The 16,827-nt window shown below is 45.1% G+C and overlaps 1 protein-coding gene across 1 annotated transcript in view; it reads right to left on the reverse strand.

Moving 5' to 3' along the window:
• LOC115467377 (MAM domain-containing glycosylphosphatidylinositol anchor protein 1-like) overlaps positions 1-16,827 on the reverse strand; it is a gene marked incomplete in the record, with an annotated part of 483,050 nt that overhangs the window by 326,795 nt on the left and 139,428 nt on the right. The window contains 1 exon segment of the mRNA XM_030199249.1: positions 16,647-16,786. Within this exon segment, the coding sequence (XP_030055109.1) occupies positions 16,647-16,786 (140 nt within the window).

Here is a 16,827-nt window from a genome sequence, read left to right on the forward strand (position 1 = left end):
TAGGTACCAAGGGCTTCCCAGTAGCAGTACTGGATATCTGACCATGGATGGCTATGAGTATTAGTAAGCAATGTAAGTCAGGGAATTCCCCCAGCATTACTACTGATGTGGTATGATACCCATTTGCCATAGACCCTCCCGATGGGCTTGGTATTTTTTTGTCCCTCCATATTTGTATTGGAGTTTTAATACATCAGAAAAGAATAGTAAAAACAAATAACTGTGACAACATATCCGGTTGGCGTACCTAAGCAAATATCAATGCATCGGATAACCTGAACAACGTGGCATATGCGGGTGTCAGATCGAGATATAGAAGATTTTACACTTGTGGACATTTCGAGCAAAATAAATCTAAAGGAGCCCAGGTGTTTATATTAGATTTCACAGAGTGATGTTTGTATGCGTGTAACAGTTTATAATACAAATGGGCTTGTTTTTTAATGGATAGACATCACTAAACCTTAACCTTCATTATCCAACCTGCAACGGGCTTAAGTATAAATCCACATATGCTTCATCCTTCTCCTTCATCAGCTCAAAATTATGGAATTCCTTGCCAAAAGTTATAAAAACCATTCACAACCATCTAAATTTCAGAAAATCTCTAAAGACTTTGTTATCTGGAAAAGCTTACCCCAAGGACTCAACATGTGTCTCCACTACTTGATTCATAACAATATAATAATTTTGGACACATCCACCCTTCCCTTCCCTTCCCCTCTCTCCCCTGATTTCCCTGTTCCTTCCTTTCCTTCCCCATCCTCTCCTTTATTTCTTATGTAGGTTTTATGATGTATTTGCTTAATTTACTGCATTGGCGTCCGTCTTTGCAGTGTGATGTAAGCCACATTGGGCCTGGCACAGTTGGGAAAATGTGGGGTATAAATGAGATATATAAGTAAATAAATAAATAAAACCTATCCCTGGACTCAGTCTTGTATTCTTCATTCATTGCACGCAATTTCCAGACTGTGGTGTTAAAATCTCCCATGGATGGAACCTGAACATAAGAAAGGCCATGCCACATCAGATCAAGGTCTGTCACGCCCTGCATCCTGTCTCTGAGTGGCAAGTACCCGACAGATCCCCCTGGTGACTGCATTTTTCCAGCTATTTTCCCTCATGTTCCAGAATGATAATTGCAATTATTGCTTTTTTTCTTTCTTGTTTACCAGTTTTCACTATCATAAATTCAGCACTCTTTAGTTCTCCACTTCTTCATCACAAATTCGGTGACGCTTTTGCAGTTTTGCTTTCCTGCATCAGTCCTGGCACCTGAGCTTTAACAGCTGAGCGGGAGGGGCTGGCTCTGTTCTCTCTCTCCACAGAAATCTTTGCACGACACTGAGAACTCAATTTGCCTTCTGCCTGCCCCGAATCCTGAATGGGCCGGCTGAGGGGAGATATGATAGAGGTCTATAAAATAATGAGTGGAGTTGAATGGGTAGATGTGAAGCGTCTGTTCACACTTTCCAAAATACTAGGACTAGGGGGCATGCGATGAAGCTGCAACGTAGTAAATTTAAAACGAATCAGAGAAAATGTTTCTTCACTCAACGTGTAATTGAACTCTGGAATTCGTTGCCAGAGAATGTGGTAAAGGCGGTTAGCTTAGCAGAGTTTAAAAAAAGGTTTGGACAGCTTCCTAAAGGAAAAGTCCATAGACTGTTATTAAATGGACTTGGGGAAAATCCACTATTTCTGGGATAAGCAGTATAAAGTGTTTTGTACATTTTTGGGATCTTGCTGGGTATCTATGACCTGGATTGGCCATTGTTGGAAACAGGATGCTGGGCTCGATGGACCTTTGGTCTTTCCCAGTATGGCAATACTTATGTACTTTTGCCCTACTGAGTGACAGAAATGATTGATAATGCATTTCAACAGATTACGTACTCTTAAACTCATGATCAGAAGAACTCTTAAGCACTCGCATGAATTACTGATTAGTGTTGTGTTAAGATGAGATGTATAATATTCATATTGTTTAAAAATCACCGAGATACATATTAAGATAGCAATGTTCAAACTTCTTTTGGAATTCTTGCCCCTACATTGATCTGCTTGCAGCCTCCAATTTTCTTTCCCTGGCCTCTAGATTTGTTCAAATCGTCACCAGGTCACCACTTTCCTTCTTCCTCATCAACCATGTATGTCTCTTCTCTGTTCTGAATGCCACCTGCTGTGTCGGATCAAGACACATGGGGGGGGGGGGGGGGAGAGGGAAGGACATGCGATTCTTGGGATCTCTCTTGGAAGATGACTGTTCTTCTGTTTTCTCTTCCACACGTCATGTCATTGTCTCTCACCTCTTGAAACATCCATCACCTTCTCATCATCTTTGCTTCTCTTCCTTCTCCACCAACCCCCCTCTCTCTTTCACCCAGTCTTAGAAAAGATTTTTACGTTGTGTGACTGAGGATGATTTTAACATTGCTTTTGACTCGTAACCACTTGTAACCACTCGCCTCCACCTACCCTCCTCTCTTGCTTCCCGTACACATTAATTGATTTGATTTGCTTACTTTATTTTTTGTATATTAGATTGTAAGCTCTTTGAGCAGGGACTGTCTTTCTTCTATGTTTGTGCAGTGCTGCGTACACCTTGTAGCGCTATAGAAATGCTAAATAGTAGTAGTAGTAGTCTCTTGTAACCAGAGCTAATATTGTGATGTCATAATGCCTCAGGCCACCAATAAGAGCCAACCTCCAGTGATGTCACAATGGCTTGATTGTCCTATACTTGGCTCACTTTTATTACATAGCTCTTTGAGCAGGGACTGTCTTTCTTCTATGTTTGTGCAGCGCTGCGTACGCCTTGTAGCGCTATAGAAATGCTAAATAGTAGTAGTAGTAGTAGTAGTAAAATAGCAGAAGTGATTATCAGCTGCACAACAGAAAAACATGACAACTGACATCAGACAAAGACTGTACAGCACATTCAGGGGGCCTTTTACAAAGGCGTGCTAGCGTTTTTAGTGCGTGCTAAGCTTTAGCACATGCTAAACACTACAGACACCTTCATTGCTTTTTTTTTTCTCCTAAGTTCTGTCTTCTGGGGCATCACAGTGCTGTAATGGAGCAAACTAATTCTGTAGGGGCAACAACTGTGAGGGTGGATGCTTCTGTGCCACATGTTATAGGCTACCTGAGACTACTTGATCCATCTATTCTTAGGTGGTTTTATTCTTTGAGGCAGTGGTGAGAAATTGGTATGATTCTGTGCAGTGATAGAAGCTGCTTTAATTGCATCCAATTCCTGCTTTATTTTGCCGAGCTCCTGTGTTTTATACTAGCAAGTTGAAGACAGATAGGACAAGCTTTAAGACTCCAGATGGTGTGCCTTGGAACTAAAGCACCACAATTATTACACGCAATAAAAGTCATCTTGATTGGTTGGAATGGGTATGAACAGGTGTACTATGATACGGTTAATAGTCTGTAAGATCGCCTGTGTATGACTGAGGAGTAATGTTAATGACTTTTGGGTTGTCTACATATGAGTAGAAAACCCTGGGGGAGGGTGGGTGGAACGCTAAGTCCCAGTGAGTCAGCCAAGTCCTCTATCAAAAACGTTCTGGGGCAAGTAACGACACAGTTTACTAAAATAATCAAATTCAGTTTGATATAACAGTCAAATTCAGCTAGAAGCTAACTTTTCTCCTGTAAATCTAAGTATTCCCAATAATTTTTTTTTTTTTGTAACATTTGTACCCCGCACTTTCCCACTCTTGGCTGGCTCAATGCAGCTTACATGGGGCAATGGAGGGTTAAGTGACTTGCCCAGAGTCACAAGGAACTGCCTGTGTCTGAAGTGGGAATCGAACTCATTTCCTCAGTTCCCCAGGACCAAAGTCCACCACCCTAACCACTAGGCCACTCCTCCACTGTTGCTACTATTTGGGATTCTACATGGAATGTTGCTATTCCACTACCAACATTCCATATAGAAGTCGGCCCTTGCAGATCACCAATGTGGCCGCGCAGCCTTCTGCTTCTGTGAGTCTGACGTCCTGCACGTACGTGCAGGACGTCAGACTCACAGAAACAGAAGCCTGCGCAGCCTTCTACATGGAATGTTGCTAGTTGAATAGCAACATTCCATATAGAATCTCCAATAGTAGCAACATTCCATGTAGAATCTCCAATAGTAGCAACATTCCATGTAGAAGTCGGCCCTTGCAGATCACCAATGTGTCTGCGCAGGCTTCTGATTCTGCGAGTCTGACGTCCTGCACATACATGCAGGATGTTAGACTCACAGAAACAGAAGCCTGCGCAGCCTTCTACATGGAATGTTGCTAGTGGAATAGCAACATTCCATGTAGAATCTCCAATAGTAGCAACAGAATCTCAATAGTAGCAACATTCCATGTAGAATCTCCAATATTAGCAACAGAATCTCAATAGTAGCAACATTCCATGTAGAATGTCCAATAGTAGCAACATTCCATGTAGAATCTCCAACAGTATCTATTTTATTTTTGTTACATTTGTACCCTGCGCTTTCCCACTCATGGCAGGCTCAATGCGGCTTACATGGGGCAATGGAGGGTTAAGTGACTTGCAATCTCTGCAATGTAAAAGCAAATACAGCAAGTTGTAAGACTAGAGCTGCATTTTTAACCTAGGACTAGCAATGGAAAATAAACCACAGTACGTAAGCCAATGTTAGAACGTTACAGCTAGAGTTAGCAGAGTAAAGGACAAGAAAGAGTTTGAAAAGCCTTTGCTCACTACTATCAGAGCTAGGCAGAAAGGGAGAGAAAGTTTTTGTTTTGTTATTCTTATGAATCTGGCATAAAGCTGCCTGATTGGTTTCCCTGATGAATTTATTTGCATATCCTCTCTCCTGATCACCTTCTTTGTCTCTCTATGAATGTCATCCTCTTCTCTATATATAAAAGGCACCACCAACGTTCTAAATGAAGCCTCCAGCCGGAAGTGTGAAGGGGGAGAGATATCCGGTTTTCCCATGAGTGTCTGCCCCGCCCTCGCTCTCTCTGTAACACAAACAGTGAAGGAAAACACAGCAAAGCACGAAATCAAATCGCTCTCTCTGTAACAGTGAAGGACTCAGAGGGGGGAGGGGAGAGAGGGCAGAAGCCCTCACTATCTCTGTAACACAAACAAACAGCAGGAAACTTAACACTGAAGGACTCGACTCCGAGGGGGGAGGGGACAGAGAGGACAGACAGCACAGGGGAAGGGAGAGAGGGCAGAGGGCAGGGACACACACACTCCCACATGCACACAGAAGAAAACCTTGCTAGCCCCCGTTTCATTTGCATCAGAAACGGGGCTTTTTTACTAGTTTGAAAATAAAACCAGAGGCACAAGCGACTGAGCGAGGCCTGTGCCAACCACAACAAATTGATTATTACAGAAGCAAGACATAGGTTAAGGCACAGCTTTATCACACAGTGCAAGACACAAAGCCAATCTGAGCCATCACAAGAACCGGCTGTGAGCTGTGGCCTGTCTTCTGCTGCTCCTTCCAACCTGAATTCAAGGAGCTCAGGCCTGCCATCGAGCTGGTAATTCTGGACGGTGTAGATCACTAGAAGATTACGGATTAAAGCGGACCTTTTCGTTTCATTTCTAAATCCCTATTAAAGTCATAAAGCAATACCTTGGATCAGTGAGCATCAGAGCGTGTCGGCTCTGGGCAGGTATCGTGTAATTCCTGCTAAGCTCAGCCCAAACCCTGTTTTGCTGTTGCAAGGAATACAAATTAAGATGCACTTGGTTAAATGTCAAAGGAAGGAAGCACAGAGTCAAAACTCCTGATCGTCTCTGGAATTTGGATCTCAATCTCTCTCAGTAACAAAATCACTCTCCTCAGCAGTTTATTCACACATCCACTTTTCACCTCTGTCCCCTCCTGCTCTTCTCTGTCAAACATCTTCTGCCATCACTCTAACCTCTCTCTCTCTCTCTCTCTCTCTCTCTCTTTCTCTCTCTCTCTCTGACAAGCTGCTAGTTGGATTCCAAATCTCCACCCTATCTGGGCATTTCACGCACTCCCCTCTCCCTCAGCTGTCCCTCCATTCTTATGCTTTCTATTTCATCACCTGGTCACAGACCTCTCTTTTTTATGTCATGCCATTGGACCAATAGGAGTGGCCTAGTGGTTAGGGTGGTGGACTTTGGTCCTGGGGAACTGAGTTCGATTCCCACCTCAGGCACAGGCAGCTCCTTGTGACTCTGGGCAAGTCACTTAACCCTCCATTGCCCCATGTAAGCCGCATTGAGCCTGCCATGAGTGGGAAAGCGTGGGGTACAAATGTAACAAAAATAAAATAGATACTATTGGAGATTCTACATGGAATGTTGCTACTATTGGACATTCTACATGGAATGTTGCTATTCCACTAGCAACATTCCATGTAGAAGGCCGCGCAGGCTTCTGTTTCTGTGAGTCTGACGTCCTCCACATACGTGCAGGATGTCAGACTCACAGAAGCAGAAGCCTGCGCGGCCACATTGGTGATCTGCAAGGGCCGACTTCTACATGGAATGTTGCTAGTGGAATAGCAACATTCCATGTAGAATCTCCAATAGTAGCAACAGTGGAGGAGTGGCCTAGTGGTTAGGGTGGTGGACCTTAGTCCTGGTGAACTGAGGAACTGAGTTTGATTCCCACTTCAGGCACAGGCAGCTCCTTGTGACTCTGGGCAAGTCACTTAACCCTCCATTGCCCCATGTAAGCCGCATTGAGCCTGCCATGAGTGAGAAAGCGCGGGGTACAAATGAAACAAAAAATTTCACTCTGCAGCCTCATGCTCCTTTCAAAATAACCTCCACCACCCTTAACCTAAAGATCAAAAGCACAGGCTGGTGCAGCATGCAGGGACATCCCTCCTACCTTTCCTGCACAACCCACCCAGTCTCTAAGGGAGTCATTTTAAAACAGAAACTTCTAGAAGAGAAGTCACAAAAGAAGCTTTCTATATAAAAGCAATATAAGCACCTAATAGAGTAATAAATTGCTGATGTACAAATTTACACCTGTTCTGGATGCCAAGAAGGGCAGAGGGCAAAGCAAGATGGCAGCAAGAGTAGTATGGGCTGCAGTGTTCTTTAACCTTTCATTAGATCACATTAATTTGACATTTCTATGCCACATAGAGGGGCATTTTCGAAAGAAACGTCCAAGTCAGAATTTGGACGTTTTACAAAGTCATCCAAATTCCGAAGCGGGGAGGTCATTTTCGAAAAAGATGGCCGTCCATCTTTTGTGTTCGAAAATACCATGGGTGTCCTTGGATTTGGATGTTTTGCGATTTGGACGTCTTTGATTTTCGGTCATTTTCGAAACCAAAGACGTCCATGTCAAAAACGTCCTAATGCAAGCCATTTGGACGTGGGAGGAGCCATGCCAGGACAGCAATCGGGTACCCTAGGGGGCACTGCAGTGGACTTCATAAAATGCTCCCAGGTACATAGCTCCCTTACCTTGTGTGCTAATCCCAACCCCCCCCCCCCAAACCCACTACCCCCAACTGTAAACCACTACCATAGCCCTTATGGGTGAAGGGGGTGCCTATATGTGGGTACAGTGGGTTTCTGGTGGGTTTCAGAGAGCTCGCAGATTCCTGCACAAGTGTAACAGGTAGTGGGGGTATGGGCCTGGGTCCACCTGTCTGAAGTCCACTAAACTACTCCATGGATGTGCATGCTGCTGTCATGGACCTGAATATGACATCTGAGGCTGGCAAGTAATGTTCTTCAACACACGTTTTGGGGGTGGGAGGGGGTTAGTGACCACTGGGGGAGTAAGGGGAGGTCATCCCTGATTCCCTCCAGTGGTCATCTGGTCATTTGGGGCACCTTTTTGTGCCTTATTCGTAATAAAAACAGGTCCAGCTCAAAACGTCAAAGTTTTAGTGCTGGACGTTTTTGCTTTGTTCCATTATGGCTCAAAGACGTCCAAGTCTTAGGAACGCCCAAGTCCCCTCTTAAACACACCTCTGGATACGCCCCCCTTGAGATTTGGGCATCCTTCTGACGGACTTCTGAGAAAGAAGTCCAAAATGCGGTTTTGATTCTACCGATTTGGACGTTTCTGTGAGGTGGACAATGCCGATTTATGCCACTTTTTGGACATCCATCTCTTTTGAAAATGAGCCCGATAGTCAAGTTCAATGTGTCATACAAAAATCAAAACTCAGGGAAAAAAGAAACCTATCCAAAAACACTGCACAAAATATCATTTCAACTTATCAACAAAAGCTTACAAAATAAGAATGTTTTCAACAATTTTCAGAATGAACCGTAATTGTCTTGAATTCTAACCTCCAATGGTAGCAGATTCCACCATTTTGAAGCCTGATAAAGCAAAGCCTGAAGAATGCAAAGGCTTATAAACAATTTTCCTGCAACTACATAAGTACATAAGTACATAAGTAATGCCATACTGGGAAAAGACCAAGGGTCCATCGAGCCCAGCATCCTGTCCACGACAGCGGCCAATCCAGGCCAAGGGCACCTGGCAAGCTTCCCAAACGTACAAACATTCTATACATGTTATTCCTGGAATTTTGGATTTTTCCAAGTCCGTTTAGTAGCGGTTTATGGACTTGTCCTTTAGGAAACCGTCCAACCCCTTTTTAAACTCTGCTAAGCTAACCGCCTTCACCACTTTCTCCGGCAACGAATTCCAGAGTTTAATTACACGTTGGGTGAAGAAAAATTTTCTCCGATTTGTTTTAAATTTACTACACTGTAGTTTCATCGCATGCCCCCTAGTCCTAGTATTTTGGAAAGCGTGAACAGACGCAGGTAAATGCAGTGTTAGAAATTCCCTCGATCCAAGACACGCATTCCTATCCATCATGCTTATAGCTAGGTGCCACATGATATATTATTTGAAGGGTAAATACACATAGCTTAAAAAACGAGTGTGTTTCAACTAGTGCAATCTTAGTAATAGTGGTGAAACACTTTCAAATTTTATTTATTTAGTTATTTATTTGTTACATTTGTATCCCACATTTTCCCACCTATTTATAGGCTCAACGTGGCTTACATAGTACCGGAGAGGCGTTTGCAGACTCCGGTGTGAACAAATACAAAGTGATGTTGTGGTAAGATAAAGTTCTTGTGACACAGCCACACTAGGGAATCGTACAACGGAAGAGTTGTGTTATGTCCATTACGTTCTTTAGTTTTGTTGTGTTGCAGAGATCAGGCATTTATGTTGGATCGGTAGGGTATGCCTTTTTAAACAGGTTAGTTTTTAGTTTTTTCCGGAAGTTTAGGTGGTCGAACGTAGTTTTCACGGCTTTTGGTAATGCGTTCCATACTTGTGTGCTTATGTAGGAGAAATTGGATGCATAGCTTGCTTTGTATTTGAGTCCTTTGCAGCTTGGGTAGTGCAGATTTAGGTACATTCGCGTTGATTCGGTTCAAAACTCTGCTGCCCGTCTCGTCTTCTGCCAGGGTCGTTTTACTCATACTACCCCTCTCCTCAAGACCCTTCACTGGCTCCCTATCCGTTTTCGCATCCTGTTCAAACTTCTTCTACTAACCTATAAATGTACTCACTCTGCTGCTCCCCAGTATCTCTCCACACTCGTCCTTCCCTACACCCCTTCCCGTGCACTCCGCTCCATGGATAAATCCTTCTTATCTGTTCCCTTCTCCACTACTGCCAACTCCAGACTTCGCGCCTTCTGTCTCGTTGCACCCTACGCCTGGAATAAACTTCCTGAGCCCCTACGTCTTGCCCCATCCTTGGCCACCTTTAAATCTAGACTGAAAGCCCACCTCTTTAACATTGCTTTTGACTCGTAACCACTTGTAACCACTCGCCTCCACCTACCCTCCTCTCTTCCTTCCCGTTCACATTAATTGATTTGATTTGCTTACTTTATTTATTTTTTGTCTATTAGATTGTAAGCTCTTTGAGCAGGGACTGTCTTTCTTCTATGTTTGTACAGCGCTGCGTATGCCTTGTAGCGCTATAGAAATGCTAAATAGTAGTAGTAGTAGTAGTAGTAGTTTCTGGTTGGATGTTTCTGATTTGATGTTCTACAAATTAAGGGCCCCTTTTACTAAGCGGCGAAGGCACCTACGCACGGCCAATGCGCGCCAAATTGGAGTTAACGCCCGGTTACCGCATGGCCCTTGCAGTAATTTCAATTTCGACGCAGATTCTTTACCACTAGGTCAATGGCTACCGGTAAGGTCTCAGACCCAAAACAGACGCACGGCAATTTCGATTTTGCTGCACGTCCATTTTCAGCAAAAAAAGGGCTTTTTACCAGTTCGCTGAAAAATGGATTGGTACGCACCCAAAACCCGTGCCTACACTACCGCGAGCCATCTTTCAGTGCCTTTGTAAAAGTTGTCCACCGCAGCCAACCCTCAGAAATAACTTTGGAGAGATTGCCGCTTGAGGATAGGCCACTAATAGAAGAGGCGGCCTTCACCTTAGTATTGGAAACATCTTTATAACCTGACCAGTACAGAATGTTGCCCCGACCAGGGGTTTCACAGAGAGACAGGCAGATATCGGGCGGGAGGGGGGGGGGGGGAGGAGAGGCACATGTAGAGTGGTGAGGGGGACAGACTTCCTGCTCTGCTCCTCCCACTTCCTGCTCTGCTTCGCTTGGAGCCATTGTTCTCACCCATATCTGTTTGTGGGCTTGGCGAGTATGGGATGCGGATTGAGGCTTCGTGGGAGGAGCTGATGCATGCACAGACTATGTCGCACGCTTTTTTCTTCAACAGCACCAACTCCTGATGTGTTAGTGAGCTGATGCTCCTAAGATAAAGGTAACAATACTTCTGGGCAAGTCACTTAACCCTCCTTTGCCCCATGTAAGCCGCATTGAGCCTGCCATGAGTGGGAAAGCGCAGGGTACAAATGTAACAAAAATAAAATAGATACTATTGGAGATTCTACATGGAATGTTGCTACTATTTGAGATTCTACATGGAATGTTGCTACTATTGGAGATTCTACATGGAATGTTGCTACTATTGGAGATTCTACATGGAATGTTGCTATTCCACTAGCAACATTCCTACTACTACTACTACTACTATTTAGCATTTCTATAGCGCTACAAGGCATACGCAGCGCTGCACAAACATAGAAGAAAGACAGTCCCTGCTCAAAGAGCTTACAATCTAATAGACAAAAAATAAATAAAGTAAGCAAATCAAATCAATTAATGTGAACGGGAAGGAAGAGAGGAGGGTAGGTGGAGGCGAGTGGTTACAAGTGGTTACTAGTCAAAAGCAATGTTAAAGAGGTGGGCTTTCAGTCTAGATTTAAAGGTGGCCAAGGATGGGGCAAGACGTAGGGGCTCAGGAAGTTTATTCCAGGCGTAGGGTGCAGCGAGACAGAAGGCGCGAAGTCTGGAGTTGGCAGTAGTGGAGAAGGGAACAGATAAGAAGGATTTATCCATGGAGCGGAGTGCACGGGAAGGGGTGTAGGGAAGGACGAGTGTGGAGAGATACTGGGGAGCAGCAGAGTGAATACATTTATAGGTTAGTAGAAGAAGTTTGAACAGGATGCGAAAACGGATAGGGAGCCAGTGAAGGGTCTTGAGGAGAGGGGTAGTATGAGTAAAGCGACCCTTCCATGTAGAAGGCTGCGCAGGCTTCTGTACGTGCAGGACATCAGACTCACAGAAGCAGAAGCCTGCGCGACCACATTGGTGATCTGCAAGGGCCGACTTCTACATGGAATGTTGCTAGTGGAATAGCAACATTCCATGTAGAATCTCAAATAGTAGCAACAGTGGAGGAGTGGCCTAGTGGTTAGGGTGGTGGACTTTGGTCCTGGGGAACTGAGGAACTGAGTTTGATTCCCACTTCAGGCACAGGCAGCTCCTTGTGACTCTGGGCAAGTCACTTAACCCTCCATTGCCCCATGTAAGCCGCATTGAACCTGCCATGAGTGGGAAAGCGCAGGGTAACAAAAATAAAATGTAACTCACCTTTAGTGCCTGAAGGAAAAAGCATAAGCTAACTCTAAGATGAAACTGAGGCCACATGGCTCATTCTTGACCTGACAGGGCTGTGGTTAGGGGTTGCAACCTGGGCAACTGCCTTGGACTTCCATACCATGGGGGCCCGAAGCCTGCTGTAAGTCTGCCAGGGCCCCCCCTCTCAAATTTCTGCCCTAGGGTTAGGTAACAGCAGCTCTATGTCCTGGTGATGTTTCCTTGGCCCTCTCTTCCTCTCCTCGTCTGGTCTCTGTCCCCGCTGCTTAATCTTCATCATGCCTGTCTTGCCTGCCCATCTTGCCTCCTTCACTCTTTATCCATACATCTGCCTCCCCCTCCTTTACCCCCTTTCCCTTTTACATAAGTACGTAAGTATTGCCATACTGGGAAAGACCAAAGGTCCATCAAGCCCAGCATCCTGTTTCCAACAGTGGCCAATCCAGGTCACAAGTACCCAATAGTAGCAACATTCCATGTAGAACCCCAAAGAACAGCAAGATTCTAGAATTCTAAAGAATAACAAGATTTCATGTAGAATTTCAAAGTGTAGCAACATTCCATGTGGAACCCCAAAGAGTAGAAAGATTCCATTCAGAATCCCAAGCACATAAGTACATAAGTGTTGCCACACTGGGACAGACCAGAGGTCCATCAAGCCCAGCATCCTGTTTCCAACAGTGGCCAATTCAGGTCACAAATACCTGGCAGGATCCAAAAAAAGTACAAAACATTTTATACAGCTTATCCCAGAAATAGTGGATTTCCCCCAAGTTCATTTAATAACGGTCTATGGACTTTTTCTTTAGAAAGCCGTCCAAACCTTTTTGAACTCCGCTAAGCTAACCGCCTATTTGTCCTATTTCTCTGTCTGTACATAGTCTTTGGTGACAGCACCTTATGACACATCTCTTAAAAGAGGAGGGCAAAGTAAGACAGAGGAAAATTAGGCACCAGACTACACCCCAAAATTTAGGGGGCCCTGTCAGATATGCTCAGGATTCAGGATTGAACACTCTGTGGATTTGTGGACATGTGGAATGGCCTCCCAGTGAAGGTAGTGGAGACAAAGACTGTAACAGAATTTTAAAAAGCAAGGGACAGGCACGTGGGAATCCCTTAGAAAAAGGAGGAGTTAATAGTTACTGGGAGTAACTAGTGAGGTAATTAAGTTTGCTGATGACACAAAGTTATTCAAAGTCGTTAAATCGCAGGAGGATTGTGAAATATTACAAGAGGACCTTACGAGACTGGGAGACGGCGTCTAAATGGCAGATGACGTTTAATGTGATCAAGTGCAAAGTGATGCATGTGGGAAAGAGGAACCCGAATTATAGCTACGTCATGCCAGGTTCCACATTAGGAGTCACGGACCAAGAAAGGGATCTAGGTGTCGTCGTTGATGATACGTTGAAACCTTCTGCTCAGTGTGCTGCTGTGGCTAAGAAAGCAAATAGAATGTTAGGTATTATTACTATGAAGAATGAGACGAGTACATGTGTCTGAACAGTGAGAGTGCACGTCTGTGCATGTGTTTTTCTGAAGGGTATACATATAAAGTATCACATACCGTGTAAAATGAGTTTATCTTGTTGGGCAGACTGGATGGACCGTAAGGTCTTTATCTGCCGTCATTTCCTATGGATGTTACTATGTTAAGAATAAGACCCGTGCATACATGTGTCTGAAAAGTGAGAGTACACACATGTGTATGTGTATATCTAACAAATGAGACCCATATATGTATGTTTGAAGAGTCAGAGTGCACATATATGAATGTGTATTTCTGAAGAATAAGACCCGTGCATACATGTGTCTGAACAGTGAGAGTGCAAGTCTGTGCATGAGTTTTTCTAAAGAATGAGACCAATGCATACATGTGACTGAAGAGTGAGAGTACATGCATGTCCACGTGTGTATCTGAAGCATGAGAATGATGCAGCATATGTGTCTGAAGAGTTAGTATGAATGCATTTGTATGTCTGAAGAATGATACCCGTTCATACATGTGGTTGAGGCGCATGCATGTGTATGTGTGCATCTGAAGAACGAGACCTGTTCTGTGCTTGCATGTGTCTGAAGAGCGAGAGTGAATGAGGCCTGTTCATACATGTGTCTGAAGTGTAAGAATGCATACGTGTGTATGCGTATATCTGAAGAATGAGACCCGTTCATACATGTATTGAGGAGCAAAAGTGCACATGTGTACGTGTATATGTGAAGAATGGCATCGGTGCATGTATATGTTTGAGGAGTGGGAGTATATGCATGTCCATATGTGTTATACAGTGGCGTTCCTAGGGGGCTGACACCCGGGGTGGATTGGTCATGCGCCCCGCCCCCCGGGTGCAGCGCGACCCCCCCCCACGAAAGAACCCCGCCCCGGGTGTACGCCGCTGGGGTGGAGTGCCGCGCACGCCTGTCCTTCGTTCGTTCCATGTTCCCTCTTCCCCGGAACAGGAAGTAACCTGTTCCAGGGCAGAGGGAGCATGGAACGAACGAAGGACAGGCACACGGCACCCCCCCAGCGGCGTGCACCGGGGGCAGACCGCCCCTACCGCCCCCCCCCCTTGGTTCGCCACTGGTGTTATATCTAATGTCCCCACGCATAACCTCCGCTCTCTAGATAAATCCCTCCTTTCAGTACCCTTCTCCACCACCGCCAACTCTAGGCTTCGCCCTTTCTGCCTCGCTTCACCCCATGCTTGGAACAAACTCCCTGAGCCCATACGCCAGGCCCCCTCCCTACCCATCTTCAAATCATTGCTCAAAGCCCACCTCTTCAATGTCTCCTTTGGCACCTAATCACTTCATCTCTTCGCAGGAAATCTTAACTACCCCAACTTGACATTTCGTCCTTTAGATTGTAAGCTCTTCTGAGCAGGGACTCTCCTTATTTGTTAATTTGTACAGCGCTGCGTAACCCTAGTAGCGCTCTAGAAATGTTAAGTAGTAGTAGTAGTAGTAACTTAATTACTTATTTTACACAAGCATGCAAAAAAAAAAAAAAAATACAAAAAACAGGCACTAAACTGAAAAACTGAACTGAACTGAAATTACATTTCTGTTCCACAAGATTCCACCTAAGTGGTTCAATGCAGACTAGAAAAGATTATCCAGACACAATACTAGGAGGAATACAATTTCAGATTTAAGCTATCCTAGAATTATTCATTAAAATTAAGATATTTATTAAACAAACATGCTTTTAATTTCTTCCTAAATTTCTCATAATTAGTTTCTAATTTGACATCTATTGGAAGATGTATGAACTTGAAGTCTCTAATCAGCAAATGATTGTTCAAACAGGTACATTTTCAAGTGCTTAGGAAATACGTACTAAGGAACTGGAAATTTTCAGCCTGTGGGAATTTAACCCAGCTAACTGTTAAGTTGCCTGAGCAAAGACCTTTGAAAACTGGCCTAATCTTCTTTTCCACTGTAGCTCCCTCCGACTCTGGGCAAGTCACTTAACCCTCCATTGCCCAGTACAAAATAAGTACTTGTATATAATATGTAAACCGCTTTGATTGTAACCACAGAAAGGCAGTATATCAAGTCCAGGGCCGCCGAGAGAGGGGGACAGGGGGGACAAAATTCCCCGGGCCCGGGTCTTCGGGAGGGGGGGGCCCGGCGCCGCCATCGCTCCCTGGCATTGAACTTAAGCGCCTCACCTTCGAAAGCGCAGCAAGCAGCGGCACACCACTCCTTCCTTCCGTGTCCCGCCGTCACCTGACGTAACTTCCATGAGGGCGGGACACAGAAGGAAGGAGTGATCTGCCGCTGCTTGCTGCGCTTTCGAAGGTTAGGCGCTTAAGGTCAGTGCAGAGGGCCCGGGGGTGGAGGGGGGGCCCGGCGACCTTGGGGGGGGGGCGGAGGCGGCCTTCTCCCAGGCCTGGCCCAGTCTCTCGGCGGCTCTGATCAAGTCCCATCCCCTTTCCCATTCAAAATCTTTTCAGAAGCTCCAAAGAGAGTTACATTTTCTTTTTTGCTTCATCCATATCTGAGTCTTTTTCATGTGTAAAACTTAGTACCTTTATACCTCAGACAACTGGGCCAGATTCTACAAACTGTGCTCAAAAATGAGGGCCAGAAAAGAAAGCCACTAAATGCAATTCTTTAAAAAGGGCGTGCTCTTTATAAAAATGTGCCTACCGCCAATTCCCACACCCAGACGCCTGCTCAGACCAGGTGTGAATCCTGGTGCCCCTAGTGTCAGTATTCTCTAACTACGAGGGCAACTCTTTGGAATGCTTCTGACACACCTATGACCTACTCCCCCTTTTGAAATACATACTATCCTGCTTATTTTCGAAAGAGAAGGGCGCCCATCTTCCGACACAAATCGGGAGATGGGCGCTCTTCTCTCAGGTGCGGCCAAATCGTCATAATCGAAAGCCGATTTTGGCCGCCCTCAACTGCAGTCCGTCGCAGGAGCGGCCAAAGTTTAAGGGGGCATGTCGGAGGCATAGCAAAGGCGGGACTGGGGGCGTGGTTAACACATGGTTTTGCAGCAGTGACCCCTGCTGGTGGAGCCTGAAATGAAGCGTGACCTCTCATAAAAATACCCTATTAGTACCCTATTAGGGTACGTGTTAAATGCTACTCAGCACATCAGATGTTATAATCCATGCACAGGTATCACAATTGGGGCAGCGTGCTGTCCCCCTTCCTGAGGATTACCTGTGGTCTCGGGTGGCCAGTAACCAGGCACTGCAGAACCAGGACGTCACCTTCCCGAATGGTGTACACACGTTCGCTGATGTTGTCTTCCTTCACCACACAGGCCTGTCCTGCATGAATGATCTGAGCCTGAGCTGGAGCTGCAAATTAGAATAAGAGGCCATTAGGAAAATCAAGGACC

Source organism: Microcaecilia unicolor, chromosome 3 (genome assembly GCF_901765095.1).
Source record: "Microcaecilia unicolor chromosome 3, aMicUni1.1, whole genome shotgun sequence".
Classification (NCBI taxonomy): domain Eukaryota; kingdom Metazoa; phylum Chordata; class Amphibia; order Gymnophiona; family Siphonopidae; genus Microcaecilia; species Microcaecilia unicolor.